Source organism: Fukomys damarensis, unplaced genomic scaffold (assembly GCF_012274545.1).
Source record: "Fukomys damarensis isolate Sample0158 unplaced genomic scaffold, DMR_v1.0_HiC HiC_scaffold_34, whole genome shotgun sequence".
NCBI classification, from domain to species: Eukaryota; Metazoa; Chordata; class Mammalia; order Rodentia; family Bathyergidae; genus Fukomys; species Fukomys damarensis.
The window spans coordinates 6,345,253-6,365,192 of NW_022900946.1; the positions used below are offsets into that span (position 1 = coordinate 6,345,253).

Below are 19,940 nucleotides of genomic sequence, written 5' to 3' on the forward strand. Positions count from 1 at the left end.
CAAAAAAAAAAAAAAAAAAAAAAAAACAGCAACAAAAGCAAAAAATAAAAACTGTCCCCAAACCCAATAAACAGTGGTCATTATGTGACATATGTGTCCCCCATGGTAGCCATCTCTGATAAAAATTCATTTAAAGAGAAATACCTACCAATGGTCACAGCCTTCATTTATAAAGAGTTCTAACAAGTCAATAAGAAACTATCACTGCAAGTAAAATTAAAAGTAGAACTAAACATAAATGTAAAAGAATAGGAATAAAAAGTAGAGAAAAGACAGGAATAGAAAGCATAGGTAGGAAAGACATTTTATGGATCTTAGGTGTAAATATTCAGTGCTGGCTCTGGCTTCTCTTATCTGTGCCTATTTTTCCAATGCACTCAATTCACTGGGCAGCACATACCTTGGCCTTCAATCTGATACAATCTCATCAGTTCTTTTCTGTTTACCTTCCCTCCACAACACTGCAGTTCTAAGCCTGCCAAGGAGCAGGTGAGTCAAGAGCACACTGAAGGAGGGGTGAAAGACCTACGTTACGGCTCTACCACTTACTACTACAGGCTGTGCATCCCTAATCCAAACACCCCAGGTCCAAAAAGCTCCAAAACCGGAGTGCTAAGTTGAGTCATAAGTGGAAAATTCCACACATGACTGCAGGTCATAATAGGCTGAAGTCACACTGCAGGTGTACACACAAAAAAAACATATAAAATGGCCTTCAGGCTGTGTCCAAGGTATGCATGAAACAGACGAATTCTGCGTTTAGATCTGGAGTCCATCCCTAAGATATCTTAATTCGTAAATGTCAATATTCTAAAATCTGAAAAAATTGAAATCAGAAACACTTCCGGTCCTGAACTAGAGTTTAGCTGCCCATTGAATGGGGCCCAAAATACCTGCTTGTCTGCACCACGGAGATGTTTTGTTAATTTATTCAAACAATCACTAAGCCAGATCCTGTGCAGCACAACGGGACACAAAAATGCAGATGATCTGGTGCCTGTTCTCAATGACTTCAAGGCACCCCCTGAAAGTGTTACCCAAGGGTGAGAAGCATTGCTGTTACACAGTAGGGTGTGGTACATGCTGGGACCGTGGGACAGGCACGAAGTCACAAATCCTGATGGACCCCGAAAGCTTGACAGGATAGAACTACAGATGCAACCTTCCTTCTAGACTCAGTGAGGGAGGAACTCTTGATGCCAAAGAGAAGGGACCCTTTCTAATCTGGGGACATACATGGTCCATCGCCCTATTCCCCTTCCAGAAAATCAGGAAAGCTCCTGAGCAATCAGGGAGCAATGGGAGCTACACAGGGTGAGCAACAGGCCCCATTATGAGTTCAAGCCCCTAATCAACCACTGCCCTCCGACTTCCAAAATCTTTCAATCGCTGAGCCAAGGAGCCGGGAGGAAGCTGGGACACCCTCTTCTCCCACCACAGGCACCAGCCCTGATTTCTCAGCCTGGTGAATAAATGAAAATCATGGACACTTCAGGAGTCTCAAAACCACTGTGGAAGACCACCCTGGAACTGGCCTCCTTCCTTCCCCTCCCTCTTAAACGAAAGAAATGACACAGATAAAACAAAAGCAGAAGTCAATTAAAATCACCTACACTCCTACAACCAAGGAGTAGTACTCCAAACCAGATGCTGTAAAACCTTTCAGATTTTTTCCTCAGGCAAATCTTTCATACACTGGCTAAAATGGCTACCATTTATCATACGCTTTTATGGGTGCTGTGAGAAGTACAGGAATCCTGTCACAGAACATCCCCAGGAGACAGGAATGTAATTATTCATGAAATGAAGAAACCACGTCCTGGGAGGTAACCTAAGTTGGCCACGGTCACTGGACTGGTAATGTTCAGAGCCACGACTGGAACCTGTGTCTGTCCTGGTACCAAAAGGTAGGGCCCACCCACACCAGACTCCCGCCAGCTCCACCTGAGTAACAGCCACAGTACCTGTTGGGGCTGAGGTTCTGGCCGGTGTCAAAAGCTCGTGCCACAAGGATCATGCATTGTCTGTCACCAGCTTCAGCTGCCTTCAGTAAGTAGTCAAATCCTTTTGTTTTATTCTCTTCCGTTTCCTGTCAACACAGACCGAAGAAGGGGGAGAGAAAAAAGCAACTGAAGCATTCCCAAAGGGAAGGGGCTGCCAAGATCTTACCCATCAGTCTTTTCAGTCTTCTCCCCATTTTCTGAATTATTCTGAGAATTCAGACCCAGAGGTACAGTAGTGTGTGTGTGTGTGTGTGTGTGTGTGTGTGTGTGTGTGTAGTACTGGGGATTGAACCCAGGGCCTTTGCACTCAGCTACATCCCCAGACCTCCCACCAACTCCCACCCCCCGTTTTTTGAAAGACAGGGTCTCACTAAGTTGCCCAGGCTGGTCTTGAACTTGTGATCCTCCTGCCTCAGCCTCCCAGCGTGCTGCGATTACACATCACAGGTCTTTAGTATATTCATGGAATTATGCGATCATCATTTTAATCAATTTTCATCAACCCAAAAAGAAATACCATTCCCTGCTTCCCTTCTGCTCCCCCCATGATCCATCCCACAGCAGCAAGAAAGATGTCTGCAAAGCCTGAGTTAGGTCACATCACACTCCGAAAACTGCTCCACCACTTCCCCTCTCACTCAGACAAATCCAAAGCCTTCATAGTGGCCTGTGAAGACCTCCTCAACCTTCAAGCCCAAGATGGTTGTCAGGGTCTACCTGGTGTGTACATACTCGTTCTTCCTGCCTTGTCTTTGGTAGGCCCATGGTTAGCCAGCGCAAGACTACATTTCCCAGCCTCCCTTGTACCCCGAATTTATGTCTAATACCATGGCCCTATCCAGTCTCTAATCACATTCAGTATCTTATTTCTCCCTGGTATCTTAGAACAATACTTAGCACAGGAAGAGACCTCAATAAAGGTTATTTTTAATTATGTTGGAAGCATTTTATTTGGTCATCATTATCTGTATTAATAAGCTTTTCCTTCTGAAAAGTCTGCTTCATGAGAGCAGGGACCTTGTCTATCTCCCTCACTGTTACGAATATAAACCTAGTGAGACCAGGAAGGTAGAGGGCAGGAAAGAAGGAAAAGTCTGTTCTCGTAAAATCAGCAAAAGACAGCAGCTCATTGTTTCAAAGGACAAGGGCCTGGGTAAACTGAGATTTGCCCTGGGAAGCTGAGGGTCCAAGGGAAGTCTCCTCTCTCTGATGTCAGGAGCTTAGCTAAAACCAGCAACTGCACTGTTTCATTGCCTTATTTTTTGCACACCCACCAAAACAGCCCAATAAAGTATATAAACGCCTGAACTTCGGTGCTCCTCAGTGTCCTCCCTGGGAGCCCCTTTCTGTTAGCAAGAGCTTTTCTTTGTTGTTTCTTATAAACTCTACTTGATTCATCCCGGACTGCCGTGTCCGTGGACTTCATTTGTCATCCCCAGGATAACAGCGCAGAGGGAGGAGAACACTGGTTATACTAGGATGTTGTCCACAGCGCAGGAGATGCTCACTAACTATGAGTAGCTAAATAAAGGAACAAATAAAGGCAACAGAAAAAGGTCCAGAGAGTGCAGACCTTGGAGAAAGTGAGAGAGGGGGTTTCTAGGACACACAGTGGCCTCTCAGGGCTCAGAGCTATCATTTTCCTTGCTAAGCCATAAGGCTGGCTTGACACAGCTCGCTTCTTTCTTCTGTGTGCTGTGCTCACCACACTGCTCCTTGCAACCCTACTCCTGCCAGGGGACGCTACCAGTCTGACCCTCAGAGAAAGGCCCTTGGAATACCTACAGACAAGGAAGCGTCTTAATCCCTTTACAACATTGCTAGGTGCAAATGGTGATAACAGCCTGCAATCACAAGGCTCAGAGAATCGCAGACAGACGGGACACTTTGTGGTCCTGGTCCTGGTCCTTGTCCTGGTCCTGGTCCTCTGCCCCTCACACTCTGTCCCAGGCCTTCCTCCCTACAGGCCTCAACACTTCTGACTCTCCTCAGGTAGATGCTGGTCCAGGCTGGAATGCAGCAGCGTGCAGCAGTGAGCTCAAAGAGGACCTAGACATTCAGGAATTTAGCAAACCAGTTAAGAAGCACAGCCATTATTAGAAATTAAGTCACAGGCTGGAGGCGTAGCGTGGTGGGAGAGTGCTTGCTTAGCATGAATGAGGCCCTGGATTTGAGCCATATCACTGAAAAAAAAATTTATATAAACCTACAGAAGGAGATGAATCACATTAGAAACAAAGGTAGCAAATATTCAGAACTCGTCACTTCGTAATTCACTTTACTACATGTTACTATGATCTATCCTCTCAAGGTTATGTCTATTCTGGGGTTTCTCCATCTCAGCCTTGCAGTCATTTGGTGCCATATAAATTCTTCACCGTGGGAGCTGCCTGTGCTTTCAATGGAGTCACCAGTACCTCTGCTCTCCACTCCCGAGATGCCAGCAGCACCTCACTGGCTGTGACAATAAAAAATGCCCCCAGACACTGGTGAATATCCCCTAGGAGAAGCAGGAAGGAAAGTCTCTGGTTGGGTTTTTGCTTCAGCAGCACACAGAGCAAAACCGCAAAAACACAGAGAGCATTAGCAAGAGCCCCGCACAAGGATGACACAGAAATTTGTGAAGAATCTCATATTTTTAGAGACTAGGGAATGAAAGAGAAAGAGGCTAGTCTATGGGTATAAAGTTACAAGTAACAAGAAGGAGCTGGGAGCTCCCCTGTAACCCCAGCACTCAAAAGGCTGAGGCAGGAGGATCACTGTGAGTTCAAGACCAGCCTGAATGACACAGCAAGACTCTGTCTCAAAAAACAAGTAGCAAGAAGGGTAAATTCTGGTGCTCTATTTCACAGTTAACTAGTTAAGTATAACAGATGTTTCAAAATAGCTAAGAGAGGGCCGGGGATTTAGCTCAGCAGTTTGGTGGCCTGCCTTGCAAGCGCCAAGGACCCGAGTTCAATCCCCAGTAGCAAAACAAACAAACAAACAAAAAACCCAACAAAATAGCTAGGAGGACAATTTTGATACTCGGCACCAAAAAAAAAAAAAAGCTGCGTGGGGATAGCCAGAAGAGGTGGCACACCCCAGTAATCCCAGAACTCGGGAGGCTGAAGCAGGAGGATCACCATGAGTTTGAGGCCAGCCTGGGCTACATAGTGAGTTCAAGGCTGGCCTGAACTAGATAGTGAGATCCTTTCTCAAAACAAACAAAAAAGCAACTAGAGGGCCAGGGATTTAGCTCAGTGGCACCACACTTGTCTTGTAAGCACAAGGTCCTAAGTTTGATCCTCAATACCGGGAGGAATAAAAAAAGGTTTTTGAATGCTCCTACCAAAAAAATGATAATAATAATGTATTAGGGAGTGATATGCTAATTATCCTGAAGCGCTCTTTACACAATGTACACGTTTTGAAACATCTTGCTGTACCCCACAAATATGTACAATTATCAGCTTAAAAATTTTAAAAGAGAATCAGTTGAGAGTCACTCCTGGGTTACTGCATCTGTATGCTGGACACACTTTTTTTTGGGGGGGTACCAGGAATCAAACCCAGGACCTTGCGCTCATGAGGCAGGCGGCGGCACCACTGAGCTAAATCCCCAGCTAGACTAAGACTATTTTACAGTGCCGCTCCCGAGGCATTCATGCCAACTCCACATTCAGTGATGTCGCTCTGGACACTGGCACTTGGCCCTCTCACGCCACACCCTGGAAAGCAGAACATGCTACAGATCAGGCTTTGACTTATTGTTTCTTGATTTTCTAAACTTAAGAAATGGATGAAAAAAATAGGAATTCTACAGATTAGATTTAAAACGCTGTTATGCCTATGGCTATTCTATTACGACTAGCAGAAGAAATTGGGAGAATGTTCTTGCAGTATATAAAACTATTATCTGATTCAATGGCACAGTGGCCCACATCTGTATTTCTAGCACTCCAGACGCTGAGGCAGGAGGACGGTCATTAGTCTGAGGCCAGCATGGGCTACAAAATGAGTTCAAGGGCAGCCTAAACTACACAGTAAGACCCTGTCACATAAATAAATAAATAAATAAACAAATTACTTGTTAAGCTGAGAATGAGAGAGGAAAAAGTGGAGGGAGAGTTTTCACTGTAAACCTTTTCATACTGAAAAATCTTCAGTCACATAAATGTATCACCTATTCAAAGAGTTAAACAAAAGACTTGAATTTTTTCTTATGCTGCTCCCGTCTGCAATCCGCCCGAACACTGGCCATGATCAAGCCCTAAGGAGGGCTGGTGTCGCACCCATGTGGAGCCCAGGGGTGCCCAGGTTCTGTCCGCCTGCCAGCCTGGCCAAAGCAATGATGAGGACGGGGATAGACACGGCCACCTCTCAACTTCTAGGCAAAGACCTCCGTCTCTAGGCCTCACCAGATCCTGACCACTCAGTCCTTCCCTCCTAAGCCCACAGACCAGGCAAAAGAGAAGGAAACCCCACACAATTCTCAACACATCTCACATCGTCCTGCCTCGGGTCCCACCTTAAGCCCCAGCTTTTTGCAGTCACAGCCCCACATCCCAGCCCCACTGCCCGCCTCTTGGCCTCAGCCCTGCCACCTTGTCACTGTGTCTGGGCCTAAACATGTGCAGTTCGCTCTGCCCAACGGCTCACTTTCTATACTTGGCCTGGCTCTCTCCCATCAAGCCTTGAGGTCCACCTCAGACTTCTCACTCTGATTGAGTGGGCACACATTAAGCGCCATGCTCTGCTCTAGCCACTAAGAGCATGGCCAAAGCTGAGACGCAGGAGGCCTGTGCAGACCCGAGAAACCCCAGCCAGCCAGTGTGGTGGTACACACCCGCAGTCCTAGCTATTTGGGAGGCTGAGTGAGGCAGGAGGCTGCAAGTTTGAGGCTAACCTGGGCAACCAGAAAGACCCTGCCTTAAGGAAGAAAAGAAAAATAACAGAAAACAAAAACAAAACTTGGGATATAGCTCAGGGGTAGAGTGCTTGCCTAACAGGTATGAGCCCCTGAACTCAGGCCCCTTTCTCACTTGTTTTCACCAGCATCCTTACTTACCCAGCACACTGTTTTCATGGCCCAGAAATGTGACTAATGTGACTGTCACCTCCCACACACTAAGGACACACTGTTTTTCTTTTGGTGGTGGGACTGGGAATTGAACCAAAGGCCTTTTCACCTAGCTACATCCCTAGCTCTGTCCACATTTTGGGAGTTGTTTCCTTAGACAGGGTCCCATTATGTAGTCCAGGCCAGCCTTGAACTTACAGACTGGCCTCGAACTTGTGGCCTCCGCCTCCAATCACAGGCATGCACCACCATGCCTAGCAATTTTCCTTTTTCTTTTCTTTCTTTTCAGGGCCTCACTAAGTTGCCCAGGCTGGGTTCAAACTTGTGATCCTCCCGCCTCAGCCTCCCAGAGTGCTGGGATTATAGATGTGTGTCACCATACTTGGCTGACAGAGACCAATCCTATCAGTTTCAATTAATTGTGAAGTACCCGGCCCCAAACAATGCCCAGAATGACCCCGTTACACAGATGACTTTCCAGGAGCCAGGCAGTAACCTCCAGGACAGGAAGGCTGGGGAGCCAGGGGTGAGAAGCCAAGCCCGCTGCTTCCTGCTGCCTCCCTGCCCTTACCTCCAGAGAGACGTCAGCCAGGATGTGGTGGGGCAGCTGTGAGTACATGAGCCCCAGCCCCACGATGGCCTCCAGCTCGCCCAGGCCGGCTGCATGCTCCAGGTGGAAGACAGCAGAGTCACGGTCCCACGCCTCATCCTTCTTGCAGAAGCGCCCGCCCTCATGGTAGCGCACCATGGCCAGGTGGACCTGCCACACAGACTGTGGTGTTGGCCCAGCTGCCCGGGAGGCCGAAGCCACACCCAGGGGCCACCCAGCCAGCCTGGGTGGAGGTGATATGTAAGGAGGGGCCCTGGGTGAGCGCAGGGAGGGCTCCAAAGTGGGCAGAGCGATACCTTCCCCAAGACGGACTTCCCGATCTTCTTTTCAAGGTCCAGAGCATTGAGCCGCTGCACTTCCAGGGCCACGGCCGAGGGCCTGGGCAGGTGGAGGCGGGAGGGGTTGAGGAGGTTCCACTTCTCCACACAGACCTATGGGAGAGAACCGGGCAGGGGAGTTTACGGCTGGACAAGTGCTGGGCCAGGACAGAGCCGCTCTGCAGAGAAGCCAGCTGGCACGGGCAGGAGTGAACCCTCAGCGCCAAAGTTCACTGCCTTCAGTTTCGTCTTTTACACGCCACCAGCTCGCGGAGGCGGAGAGACTGTGGCATCAGGACACACACCTGGCAGAAGGTACAGCGGAAGCTCAGAGCAGCATCTTTCCTCATTTCTTAACCTGGGCCCGGCTGGACGTTAACACTCAGCCTGCTCTTTCACAGCTCCCTGTACCAGGTACCCAGAAAGTCAGACTTCAGCAAACACTTGCTCTGCTATGTGAATCAGCCTGATGCTCTGGGCAGCATCTGCAGGTGCTGCAGGAATGGGTTCAGGAAACGTCATTTCCCCAGCCAGAGATGCCCTGTCCAAGGTTCTTGCAGAGCACGGCCAGGTGGCTGCGCTTGGCACATGTGCGTGCTGAATGTCCTAGGACGCTGAGGCGTGCCCACTCTAAAGAACGCGCCATCCAGAACAGTAGTGTGCGGCCACTGAGCAACCCTGCCCGCGCCACAGGCCCCTGACCAGACTGGCTGGGAGGGGAGTGAGGACTGACAGCACTGTGGGAGGAGCAAGAGGTAAGTGTGCAGGGGGAAGGGGGCAGGTGAGGGACGGCATCTGGGGAAGCGTGGGGGGGGGCCTTGCAGACGAGACCACTTAGCAAAGGCTCAGTCCAGAGTCAGCAAGAGAAGCGTGCACAGGGTGCAGGGCTGGTCTTACCCAGATCTGCGGGATGCTGTATTTATTATACACACAGGCTGAGCATCCCCAACATGAAAACCCAAAACCACAAAGGATCCAAAATCCAAAATGTTTTGAGTTCCAACGCAAGTAGAAAACTACACACCAACCCTGTGGTACAGATCTCGGTCAAAACCAAGCGCACAAAAAATAATGCATAAGATTACCTTCAGGTCTATATATTACCTTTAAGCTAAATAGAAAACATAAATGAAATTCATGTTTAGACTTGAGTCCCACCCCCAACGTATCTCATTATGTATATGCAAATATTTGAAAATCAAACAAAATTCTGAAATCCAAACACTTGTAGTCCCAACATCTCCAATATGGAATACTCAACCTGGACTAGCTGATAACCCAGAGAAAGCTGGCTAGGATTTTAGTTTTCACAAACATAAAATGGGAATGAAAAAGTTGGGCATAAATCAATTGTAAACTGGATAAAGAAGATGTGATTTTTCTATAAAATGGAATACTACTCAGCCATAAAGAATGAGAAAGTAGATTTATTCATAGGTAAATGGGTTCATTTTGAGGATATACTCCTATGTGAAATAAATAAGTCACACATATGCAAATACCAAATAGTTTCTCTGATATGAAAAACTAAAATAGTACTCAAGATCCTAATGGGGCAATTAGCAATGTGAAATAGGAAGAAAAGGACCAAAGGTGTAGGGACAGTGAGAAGGATAGGGAAAGGGGAGTAAGGGAAAAGGAAAAAAATATGAGAAAATGTAAAAATGGAATTAAAGTGTTTGAAGGTGGGGAGGGTTTTTGAAGGGAGGGTGGGGACAAGGGGAAAAAATGAGAACCAAGACCTGGCATGTAAAGGTACAAGATCCCAGTAATGAATGTAACTGTACTGTCTACCTAGAATGTACCAATAAATTCAATTAAAAAAAGAAAAGAAAAAGTTGGGCATGGTGGCACATGCCTGGAATCCCAGTTAGGTGGGAGGCTGAGGCATGAGTTCAAGACCAGCCTAGGTAATTTAGTGAGTTCCTAGCTAAATAATAATAGTAATAATAGTAATAAAAATAAAATGAAGATAGGAAGAAATAAAAAAAGAAAAATTTAAAAAGAAAGGCTGTGGACATCAGCCGGTGGTACAGTGTCACTGTGCTTGATCCCTGGTACTGCAAAAAAAAAAAGAAAGCGTGTGGGGTAGGGGAAGGAGTTGGGAAACAACAGCCTGCCTATGGCTGCTTGCAAGCACAAAGTAAGTCTCTGAGACACCCCTGTGTTGAGCACTTTAACACATTAACAGTCCCTGTCACTGTCATTGCCCCTCAGGACCAAATCTTAACCCAGCCCACGGTCCCCCAACATCCAGCCCAGGACAGGACCTCAAATTTCCCCGGGTGACTCCAATTGGCTCCTTTGCAAAATGCACATGTGCAAGGCGGACAGACAGGCAGCGGTGACGAGGGAGGAGAAACAGCCGCAGAGCCCAGGGGCAGCCAGCAGGCGCTGTGGCCGGGGCTCCGAGGGGCGCATTACCCGTCCCGCGCTGCCCAGGCTGTCTTCATCAGACTCTGACCTCCGACTGCCGTTCGAGTAGCCCTGGGTGGAAGCAGAGTGAGCATCTGAGGGGCAGAGCTCCTGCCAGAGCCTCCCCTGGGGAGCCCGGCCACAGCATCACACTCACGGGTGACCCCCGTTCCTCAGCACCCTCCCAGGTAAAGCCGGAGCCTTGTCGCCCAGTCAAAGGGTAGTGGGCTGCAGGCAGACAGGTGTGGACACAGTGCTCCCTTTCCTTTGGGGGTGAAGAAGAGGAACCAACCCAAGGGTGCGGGCCCCTGCAGAGCCCCCAGGGAATGGGACCATGGGCTTCCTCACACCAAGCTTCCTCCTTCCTACTGTGCCGAGTCACACCGCCAGGGCCAGAGGATGCCCAACAAAATGGCCTCGGTGAAGCCCTTGAGTGTGATACCCCCAAGGCCACCCTCACCTGAAGGTGCAGGTGCTGCACCTCCAAGCTCGCCCCACCACCCGCACCAACACTGCTCCCACCCGGAACTCGCATCCTCTCCTCAGCAACCAGAGGCTCCAGCTCCACTGTTTTCAACCTTGCACCCACCCGCCCACACCTGTCCCCTTCCTGTCCATTATCACCCTGGTTACCTTCCTTGTTGCATTTTTCCTCATCAGAAGCAAAATTGGTAGTTTACCATTCATTTCCCCCCTCCCCCTTAGCTTTTTACCCTTTCAGAGGACAAACAAAGCTAAAGGAACTCTGTTTCTGTTTTTTGAGACAGGGTCTCGCTGAGTAGTTCAGGCTGGTCTTGAACTCACTATATAATCTAGGCTGGCCATGAACTCATGGCGATCCTCCTGCTTCAGCCTCCCAAGTGCTGGGATTACAGGTGTGTGCCACCACACCCAGCTAGCAACAGGAACTCTGCTCTCATTGCCCGGGGCAGGAGGCTTACGTGTTCTTGGGGCTCAGGGTCATCCAGCTCTCCCCTCTTCTCACTGGGGTATCCACTATCCCCACTGTTCTCAGAGTCCTGTGGGAAGAAGATGATCTCAGGGTCCCAGTAGTCCTGAGTTCCCGAAGTTGGTGACATTCACACATCCCTGTCACTGGCTTTCTTTCCTGTGTCCCAGCGTCCTTATCTCCCGCCTAGCCCCTGCTGGTTGGGCACCTGAGAGCCGTACAACACAAGTTGGGCTTGAATTTTACCTTGGTTACTCTCCAGCTGCGGCCTGCAGAGGTGTTCAACGTCTCTGAGTTTCCATGACTTTACCTATGGGATTCACTTTAGCACCTCCATTACAGGGCAGTGCGAACCAAAGGAAATGTCACTGAGCATGCGGGTTGCTGTAATTAGCAGTACTCACGGGCACTTCACAGGCAGAAAATGAAGGATGGTTCAAGGGCTATGACCCCCATACAAGTGCGGCCCTGGGAATTACATTTACCGCAGTGAAGCCCTCTGCCCCAACTGCACACAACTCCTGAATGTATTTTCTATCTCCTAGATAAGAGTTCTGTTCTGACAGGAAATATGGCGCCATTTAAAAATCTTTAAAATTCTTGCTACTAACACAGAGTTCCAGCTGTATTTGCATGAAGAGGCATCACTAGTCACCTAATGCTCTTATTTTGTTCCTTCTACCAAGAAGTATTTCAACAAATAAAAATCAAGAATGCTAAAATAAAAACAAAAATTTAAAGATGCTACAGTAAACTCCTTTGCACCTACCACCCAACTTTGTCAACTCTTCAGATTTTTAATTTTCAAAAGGAGCTAAAACATCACTATTGGCTGAGAGGGTGAGGCAGGAGGATCACAAGCTCAAATCTAGCCTGGTCAGTTTAGTGACTTAGCAAGATCCTGTCTCAAAATGGAAAAAAAAAAAAAAAAAGTGAATTTGAGCTTCTGACACGATCAATGTAAAATGTGAGTACAATGTAAGTGAGAAGGTGGCTTCCACAAGTATGACATTTCTGCTAAGTCTGTTCACACGCATTTTTAATCGGATGCCATGATATGCCTTTGGGTGAATACAAACACCACGCCTTTAGTTTCTCACTACAGAGTCAAGCTTAAGCTGCAGAAAGTATTCTGTCTATCCAGCTGGAGCACATCAGCACTGTCTCACGTCCGAGAGCCTGCCCAGGGTCCCAGGAGCCCACCAAAGCAAACCTAGGGCTGAACCTGGCACCTGCTAGAAGGTGACACTGTGGCTGGTGTGGACGCTTCTCCCCTGACTGTCGCCAGGGCTGCAGTGGATGGTGCTCCTCCTGGAGGGAGGCTCTGCCTTGGGCAGGAGCTGACTCAGCTGTGTCCCCTGCTGCCCCCACCCCATACCCTCCTGGGTCCCAGAGGACACCAGGGCAGGCTGCCCACCTGAATCTACATTGGCCCTCACCTCCCATGGACAGCGCCCACTCCTCCCAGCCTGCCGGGGGCTGGAGCCCGCAGCTCGCCTCCCCCAACTCACCCGGTGGTTGTGCAGACGGTCGGGGTCCCTGGGAGCCATGTTATCTGGGTCACCAAACACGGGCCAATCTGGACAGAGATGGAGACGGTGAATGGATTTCCCTGTCACTGCACCTGTCACCAAGCCTTTGTGCTGTCTGTCTCTGGGGAGGTGCAGTTCTTTCTCGAGCACTTATTCAAAGACTGCCACCTGCCTGCTAAGGGGTCCTCAGCAAATGACTTCACCTTGTCCCTCCTTGGTGTCATAATGCGGTCAAATGGGCAACGTGCTTAAATGCATGCCTGGATCTGAATACGGTGCAGCTGTGAAGGAAGAAAAGTCATTTGTGCACCTGGGGCCCAGTGGGAGCACCTCATGGCTTCCTCTCCTGGTGATTCTCCAGCTTTACCTCCTGCCCTAAGCCCTCCTGAACCACGTCAGTGTGGCTGCCTGTTTCCATAAAGCTTGTAAGAATGGGGACTCTGTGGTACAGTGTGTCTAGCGGCTGTGAGGCCCTGAGTCTAATCCCCAGTGAGAGAGACAGAGACAGAGAGGGACAGAGGGAGGAAGGGGGAGAGGGAGAGACTGTAAGAATTGATTTGACATTTTTTAATTGACCAAAACAATCAAAACTACAGCCAGGGGTGGTGGCACATGCCCGTAGTCCCAGACACTAGGGAAGCCAAGGCAGGCAGGAGGATCACCTGAGCCCAGGAGTTCAGGGCCAGCCTGGGCAACACAGACTCCATCTCAAAAACAACTTAAAAATAAAAAGAGTATTTTTTGATTTGAGAGAATTATATGAGACTTAAATTTCAGTGTCTATAAACAGAATTTTATTGGAATACAGCCACACTCATTCACTTAAATATCATCTATGACTGCTTCTATGATGCAAGCACAAAGACCACGCGGCCTGTAAAGCTTAAAATATTTACTCTCCGGCCCTGTGAGACAAAATTTGCTGATCCCTGCTCCGGACTCTGCAGGGGTCCTCCCCCTAGGGACCTGAAGGTCCTCCTCTCCGCTCAGCCTGCTCCTCTACAGCCGTTCCCAGCTGAGTAAAGAGCCACACAACCTTCCACTTCCTCGGGCCAAAAACATGGGAAAAAATCATTCGGCTTTCTTTGACCCATTAATACGATAGCAGATTTTCTAATGTTGAATAATCCTCAGATTTAAGTGCGACAGAGTATACTTTTTAAGATACTATTAGTTTTGGTTTGTTAATACTTTACCAGAAATATAATATACATATATAAATACATATTTATATATATGGGATGTAATTTTCGTTTTTGGTGGTCTGTCAATTTTTGTATAAGAGCTTGCAAGTTTCATAGAGCACAATGAGTAATGTTACCTTGTTTTTTATAATACAGGTTGTTTTTATAATATTTTTAGGACTTATTGCTGTCTTCGAAGTTCACTGGAACAACTCACCCATAATCCACCGCAGCCATAAACCTTTCTGAAATCACGTCTGATTTTCTAACATGAATGAAAACCAGTTTCACCCAGCCCTACCTGACACCTGTCCCCTCCAGCACATTGACCAGGGGCCAGACCATCACTCACGGAAGAGGTCCAGTTTCTGGCTTTGTGGGGTGGCCGGAGAAGGAGAGGAAGAGAGAGAGTCGAAGGCTACGTCACTCATGTGCTCATCTCCAGAGTTCTCCGAGAGGCGGAGGAGCAGTGGGGGCCGACTGGCAGAGAGGGTCCTCACGCGGGGACTGCCACACTTCTCCTCGGTTCCTCTCAGCATGGTCTTGGCTGACTGCTGGGGACAGTTACAGGGTATTTGTGTCATGCAGGCACCCTCTGGGGGAAGAAGGGCTCTTTTTGCTGTTCCCTCTAACCCTGAAGCCCTTTCCTCATGGGTTTTATACGTGTCTAACAGAAAATCTTAAAAAAAAAAAGGCGGGGGGCACAGGATTAACCCTACAGCATCCAAGAAGGGGTACATGGAACAGAACTCCAAGATCCTACGAGCCGCCACCATGCTGGCCGTGCTTTACAGCCTTAAACTGAAGAGAACACTCAGTCTGTGTCCACAATCCCAAGCTGGTCTGTGCCAGTACCGCCCTGCATCTGGGCCATGGAGCGGTCGGGAAGCCTCACCTTTCACAGAGCAAGACGCTCTGAGAACCAGGGGTAAGTCTAGTCCACTCATTTACCAGTATGCTACACGATCACACACCGCACGCCCCTCACTTCTCCATCTGCCTGTTTTCCTCACTCTGGTCACTAATAGGCCCAACTCAAGCAGATGGCAGTGTCCCTTGTGGGGACAGAGGGAGGGCTCAGTGGGCTGAGTTGGAGTGTTCGGGATGAGGCACAGATGGGATGGATCTCTCTAGTCCTCACGTCCCTCAGTTAAACATTTCCAGGCCATCGGGAGGCAAAGCCTGCCATCTGGGTGGCAGAAGGGCAGCCAGGATGAGTGGGCTCCTACTGGGTACCCACCAGCAGCTTGGTGTTCTTATTTACTGTGTCCTGTTCCCGTGGTGAGAGGTCAAAAGGAGTCAGGTCCATGCTCCTGCAGATCCGGTTGCAGGCATGAGAGTAGAAGAAAAGGGCCATGCCCCGGACACCTGTGGACAGAGCAGGGGTGTCTCAATAAAAGGGGAGGCAACAAAAACATGGCCAGGGTGGGCATGTTGAGCTGTTGTCAGGGGGTCAGGCTCCCCCCTGATGAACCTGGGAAGCCCATGCAGGGTCTCAGCCAGCTTCCCTGGGTGTACAAAGAACTTACAGGTTTTAGGGGGCGTGTGATCACCATGCAAACTAGCTGGCTTTCACCTCTCACCTAGGTTGCCATCTCCAAAGTCTGTGCCCGCCTCGGTGTGAATCTGCGGATCAGTATAGAGGTCACCCACACCCTGAATGTCCACCACAATCAGCTGATGGCCAGAACGCTCAAACGTGAAGTGGCTGAAAGCCTGGGGGTACAAATGAAGAAAGGTGATTGCAAAAGACCACGCTGTGGGCTGTGCAGACACTGGCAGCCACTGTGCTGGGGGTCACAACACCCCATGTCTGCCCAGGCTGGGCACATGAGGAATCTCACAGAGGAAAAGACAAAGGAAGGAGGCCTGTCCACTTCTACAGGGATACAGTCTGGTAGCCATCTAAGTCTGCTAACAGAAGCTGGCACTAAGTGACAGAATTTCCTCAGAATGCTGCCAACGGTATGAAAGGCCCCTGGGAAAGTGGACTTTATATCCACAGGGATTCTCATTGTAGGGGCTGGACCTGGCCAGACTTCACACCAAAAACTGGGTTAGATGGAGGGTGGAGGTGGAGGCAGAGCAAGTGGAGGGCCCTACCTGTGGTGTCAGGCGGACGTTGTCATCACGGACAAATCCCGAATTGGAGTTGTACTTGATGTACTTTCCCTCGATGTAGTGCTCCAGGTGGAAGAGGGGCTTGCCTGGTCTTTCCTTCAGCTCGATGATGCACATCTGCATGATGTCCACCTGCCAGGTGGTCAGGGTGGGGGGGGTCAAGTGGAACAGCAGGGACTTGGGGAGGTGTGCTCTCTTCTGTTCGGGCTCAGATCCTGCATCCATCACGTACTAGCTCTCTGTGGCAGGAACTGCTTACTGTCAGCAAGAACCCATTCTCCCTTTTTATTTTTAGAATGAAAACCCTGATCTCTGAATTTCAACAGGATGCACAACCAGGATGCATTATAAAGAACATGTTGCTTGGCCTCCCTTGCAGCTAGGTGAAGTCATATGAGCATGTCTAGCCAATAAGTGAGCAGCAGCAATGCTAGAACTGCAGCTTCCCTGTAGGCAGACTCTGCCTGAGACTCAGAACTGACCTCAAGGTCCACAGTAACTGGGGGATAGCAGAGAACAAGGCAGAAGAAACCAGTCCTCTGGATGACTTCAAGGATGCAAGGCACCAGGCCACCTATAGCCAACCCTCAATGTAGGACTGTTACATGAGTGAAAAAAAATGACTATGTGATACATATCTGTAGATCTGTCTGCTAGCAACTTAGCCTATGCCTCACACTAATAATATGAATTTGTGTGGGATAGTTCACCTCTCTGTGACTCCATTTCCTCACCTGCAGAGAGGAGGCTTCAAATTAGTACAAAAATTAAACTTGGGGACTTATGTATCCATAAAGAAGTCAATCAATGGTTGGGACATTGTTATGCTCAGCAGACATAATTCTTTTTATAGACAGAAGGTACTCTGGTGTGTGAAGTGGGGTAGGAAAAACCTATGACTTATAGCTCCTGCCTTGTTACACAAGGACTCACCCCTGGAACGTCTCATGCTTGATGCCACCCATAACACAGGGGGCATCTGGGCTGGGTTTCCCAAGAAAACATCTTTCCAGGGAGACCAAGTTAATGCACAAGTGGACAACAGCTGCAGAAGCAAAGGAGCCCAGAGCTGAAGCCAAGAGCTTCCTCAGACAGAGCCCTGAGGCCAAGAACTTCCCCTAAAGAGGCCCAGGTCACAGATCTGGCCTGCAAGGAGGAAGACGAAGGGGAGGTTCTCAGAATGTTCCCGCTCCAGTGCTGGCTCTGTCCCTATAAGGAAGCCTGTGGCAGGGCCATTTGCTTGGCTAGCAGGCTCACCAGGAGAGGGGCAAGGGCACAGGCTGAGTGGACAGCCAGTCCCACACAAACCACCATACTCATTTTCCTCCCCAACTCAACCGTATTATTTACCGGACACCTAGGTGCTTGGGAACAGCAGTGAACAAGATAAACTAAATCTCAGCCTTTGGGAAAGCACCTGAAATATTAAGTGAATGAACAAGACTCTCAGATAGCACTAACTGCTCCAAAGAAAGGAAAAAAGAAACAACCCAGAAAAATACAGCAGAGGTGACAGGGGTGGAAGGGCAACTTTAGTTAGGGTGGGCTCAGGTGGCCTTGCTGCTGAAACCTGAACCACTAGAAAGAATGTGCCATGCAAGGACTGGGGAAGCACGGATGTACACCGTGGGCACAGCCAGGACAAAGAGCCTGGAGCAGGTACAGGCTCAGAAGGGATGAGCAAGGAGCCCAGGCCAGAGGGCAGTGAATTACAGAGGAGGTCACAGCTCTTCAGAGTGGAGGCTGGGGTTTCCCATGGCCCCCAGACCAAATGTGCTTAATCAAGGGCCTTACTAACAGCAGGTGCTCAATAAACCCTGCTGGCTGTTCAGAAGAGGGGCTTTCCTAAGGCACCCACAATCAGGGCCTTGGATCTGGTCCCAAACAATGGGACAGTGGTGCTGTGAACCAAGGCAGGGCAGAGACATGGAGCAGGGTTCTCTCAAGTACCCACAGGCACAGAAGTTGTGCAGGCCCCAGTCACAGCACACCTGTAGGCTCAAGAGACGAGGCCAGCCTGGCAGAAGGTAGGAAGGCCTGGATTTGAGCCCTGCCCCATCCCTGGCTGGTTGGGCAAGTCATTTAAGCTCACTGAGCCCCAAGTCCTCCAGGGAGCCAACATGACATCCACTCCCACTCCTGCTTGTTCTTGGGAGCTACCTGGTCCCCAGCCCTAGTCCATGTGGTCTCAGTGAAATGCTCACCTTCCTGGCTGTTAAGGGTGAGAACAAGGCTCAGGCTTTCCCAATCCACATATTCTCCCCACCTTGGTCACCATGACTGGCTTAGGCATAAACACCTGCCCCATAAGAACCAATGAAATTCAGTTCTGAGACTGGACCTTCAGGGAAAATAGGTGTTGTCATCCCAACAAGACTGCTGAGAAGACAGAAAGCCAGCCTGCAGCTGCAGGGGACTGACACACCACCACAACTGTACAGACTACCGGAGAGCATGTCAACACAGAACGCCCAGGCCAGAGATGGGAGAAGATTCCTGATAACCTCGGCTTGGTCCTGCATGCAGCCGTGCCTGTAGTTGGTACTATTTTCCAGGTGCATAAAACAGTGAATTTCCTTTTTGTTGTTGTTGTTTTGGTTTTTTGAGACAGGGTCTCACTATGTAGTTGAGTCTGACCTGGAACTCACTATGTAGCCCAGGCTGGTCTCGAAATCACAGCGATCCTCCTGCCTCAGCCTCCTGAGTGCTGGGATTACAGGCATGTGCCACCATGCCCAGCTTCCTTTTCGGGTTAAGCCAATCTAACTGGGTTTCAGTATTTGCCAAAGTTCTGACTACTAGAGTCCATCTGTAAATGGGAATAAATAAAAATTAGGAACAAACAGCTCTTTGCATATAGTGTGTGGTTCAGTATGTTCATTAAGCAATTATTTGTTATTAATCACTGGAAGGTGAAGAAAGGATCCTGACACACCCTGGCTGCTCTGGGGTGGGGAGGAGGCGGGTGGGGGTGCCACGTACCTGTTTTGGGGGCTTATGCCGGTTATATTCCTCCCCCCAGAGCTTGGCCTCCATCTGTAGACGCACATCCTCAAAGTACACGTCCCTGCCCACCGTCTCAATGTAGCGCTTTGCCACGTAGTTGGATGCCCCCTTCCACTGCTGGGCATGCAGGAAGTTGGACAGCTTCTTCCTGGGGGAGAGGCAGGAGGGGCTGCTGGACACTCCAGGTTCACTGGGGGCACAGTACCCAGTCCTCAGCACAGCAAGACCTGTGGAGGCCCACTGCATCCTTCAAAGAGCTGGCAAGGATGCTGGGAATGTAGTTCAGTCATGCCACCCACTGCCTCACAAGCACAAGGTCCCAAGTTCGATCCCCAGTACAAAAAAAAAGTCACCCCACAAGGGGGTGACTGGTCACTTGAAGATCTGAAATCCCCTTCCCTTGACCTCCCAATTCAAGGGGAGATTAGTGGGCACACCCAGCTTCTCCGGAGGCTGTCCGCACAGCAGAGACCAGATGGGGAGCGACTGGGGCTGCAAGGAGACAGAAGCCACCATCTCCATCCTTGGTGGAAAATGTCCCAAATCCCCGACCTTAGGAGCCCAGCAGAGCTTGAATAAGGCCCCGAGCACAGGATGAGTCACTTACGTCCTGAAGCACTCCCTCATGGCTCCACGGCCAAAAGGCTGCAAGAAACCACACAGAGACTTAGCAGTTCCAGCCCCATCCAGAAGCAGCCTGAGCTGCTCCCCAGACACTGCCCACCCTCCTCATGGCCTATG

At 49.4% G+C, this 19,940-nt stretch overlaps 1 protein-coding gene and 1 non-coding gene across 4 annotated transcripts in view; one reads left to right on the plus strand and one right to left on the minus strand.

Moving 5' to 3' along the window:
- Eef2k (eukaryotic elongation factor 2 kinase) overlaps positions 1-19,940 on the minus strand; it is a 45,216-nt gene that overhangs the window by 5,134 nt on the left and 20,142 nt on the right. For 2 of the 3 annotated variants that reach the window (XM_010623445.3, XM_010623443.3), the window contains exons 4-15: positions 19,807-19,844; positions 19,176-19,347; positions 16,176-16,325; positions 15,656-15,788; positions 15,313-15,440; positions 14,425-14,626; positions 12,868-12,935; positions 11,349-11,426; positions 10,417-10,479; positions 7,972-8,106; positions 7,637-7,825; positions 1,965-2,089 (exon numbers count right to left, since the gene is read on the minus strand). In XM_010623445.3, the coding sequence (XP_010621747.1) occupies positions 1,965-2,089; positions 7,637-7,825; positions 7,972-8,106; positions 10,417-10,479; positions 11,349-11,426; positions 12,868-12,935; positions 14,425-14,626; positions 15,313-15,440; positions 15,656-15,788; positions 16,176-16,325; positions 19,176-19,347; positions 19,807-19,844 (1,481 nt within the window). The remainder of the gene's footprint in view (positions 1-1,964; positions 2,090-7,636; positions 7,826-7,971; positions 8,107-10,416; positions 10,480-11,348; positions 11,427-12,867; positions 12,936-14,424; positions 14,627-15,312; positions 15,441-15,655; positions 15,789-16,175; positions 16,326-19,175; positions 19,348-19,806; positions 19,845-19,940) is intronic. The other variant, XM_010623444.3, reaches the window with a different exon arrangement.
- On the plus strand, positions 4,541-4,643 carry LOC117284160. The gene has a single exon (XR_004515260.1). It is a non-coding gene; the product is annotated as a U6 spliceosomal RNA (small nuclear RNA).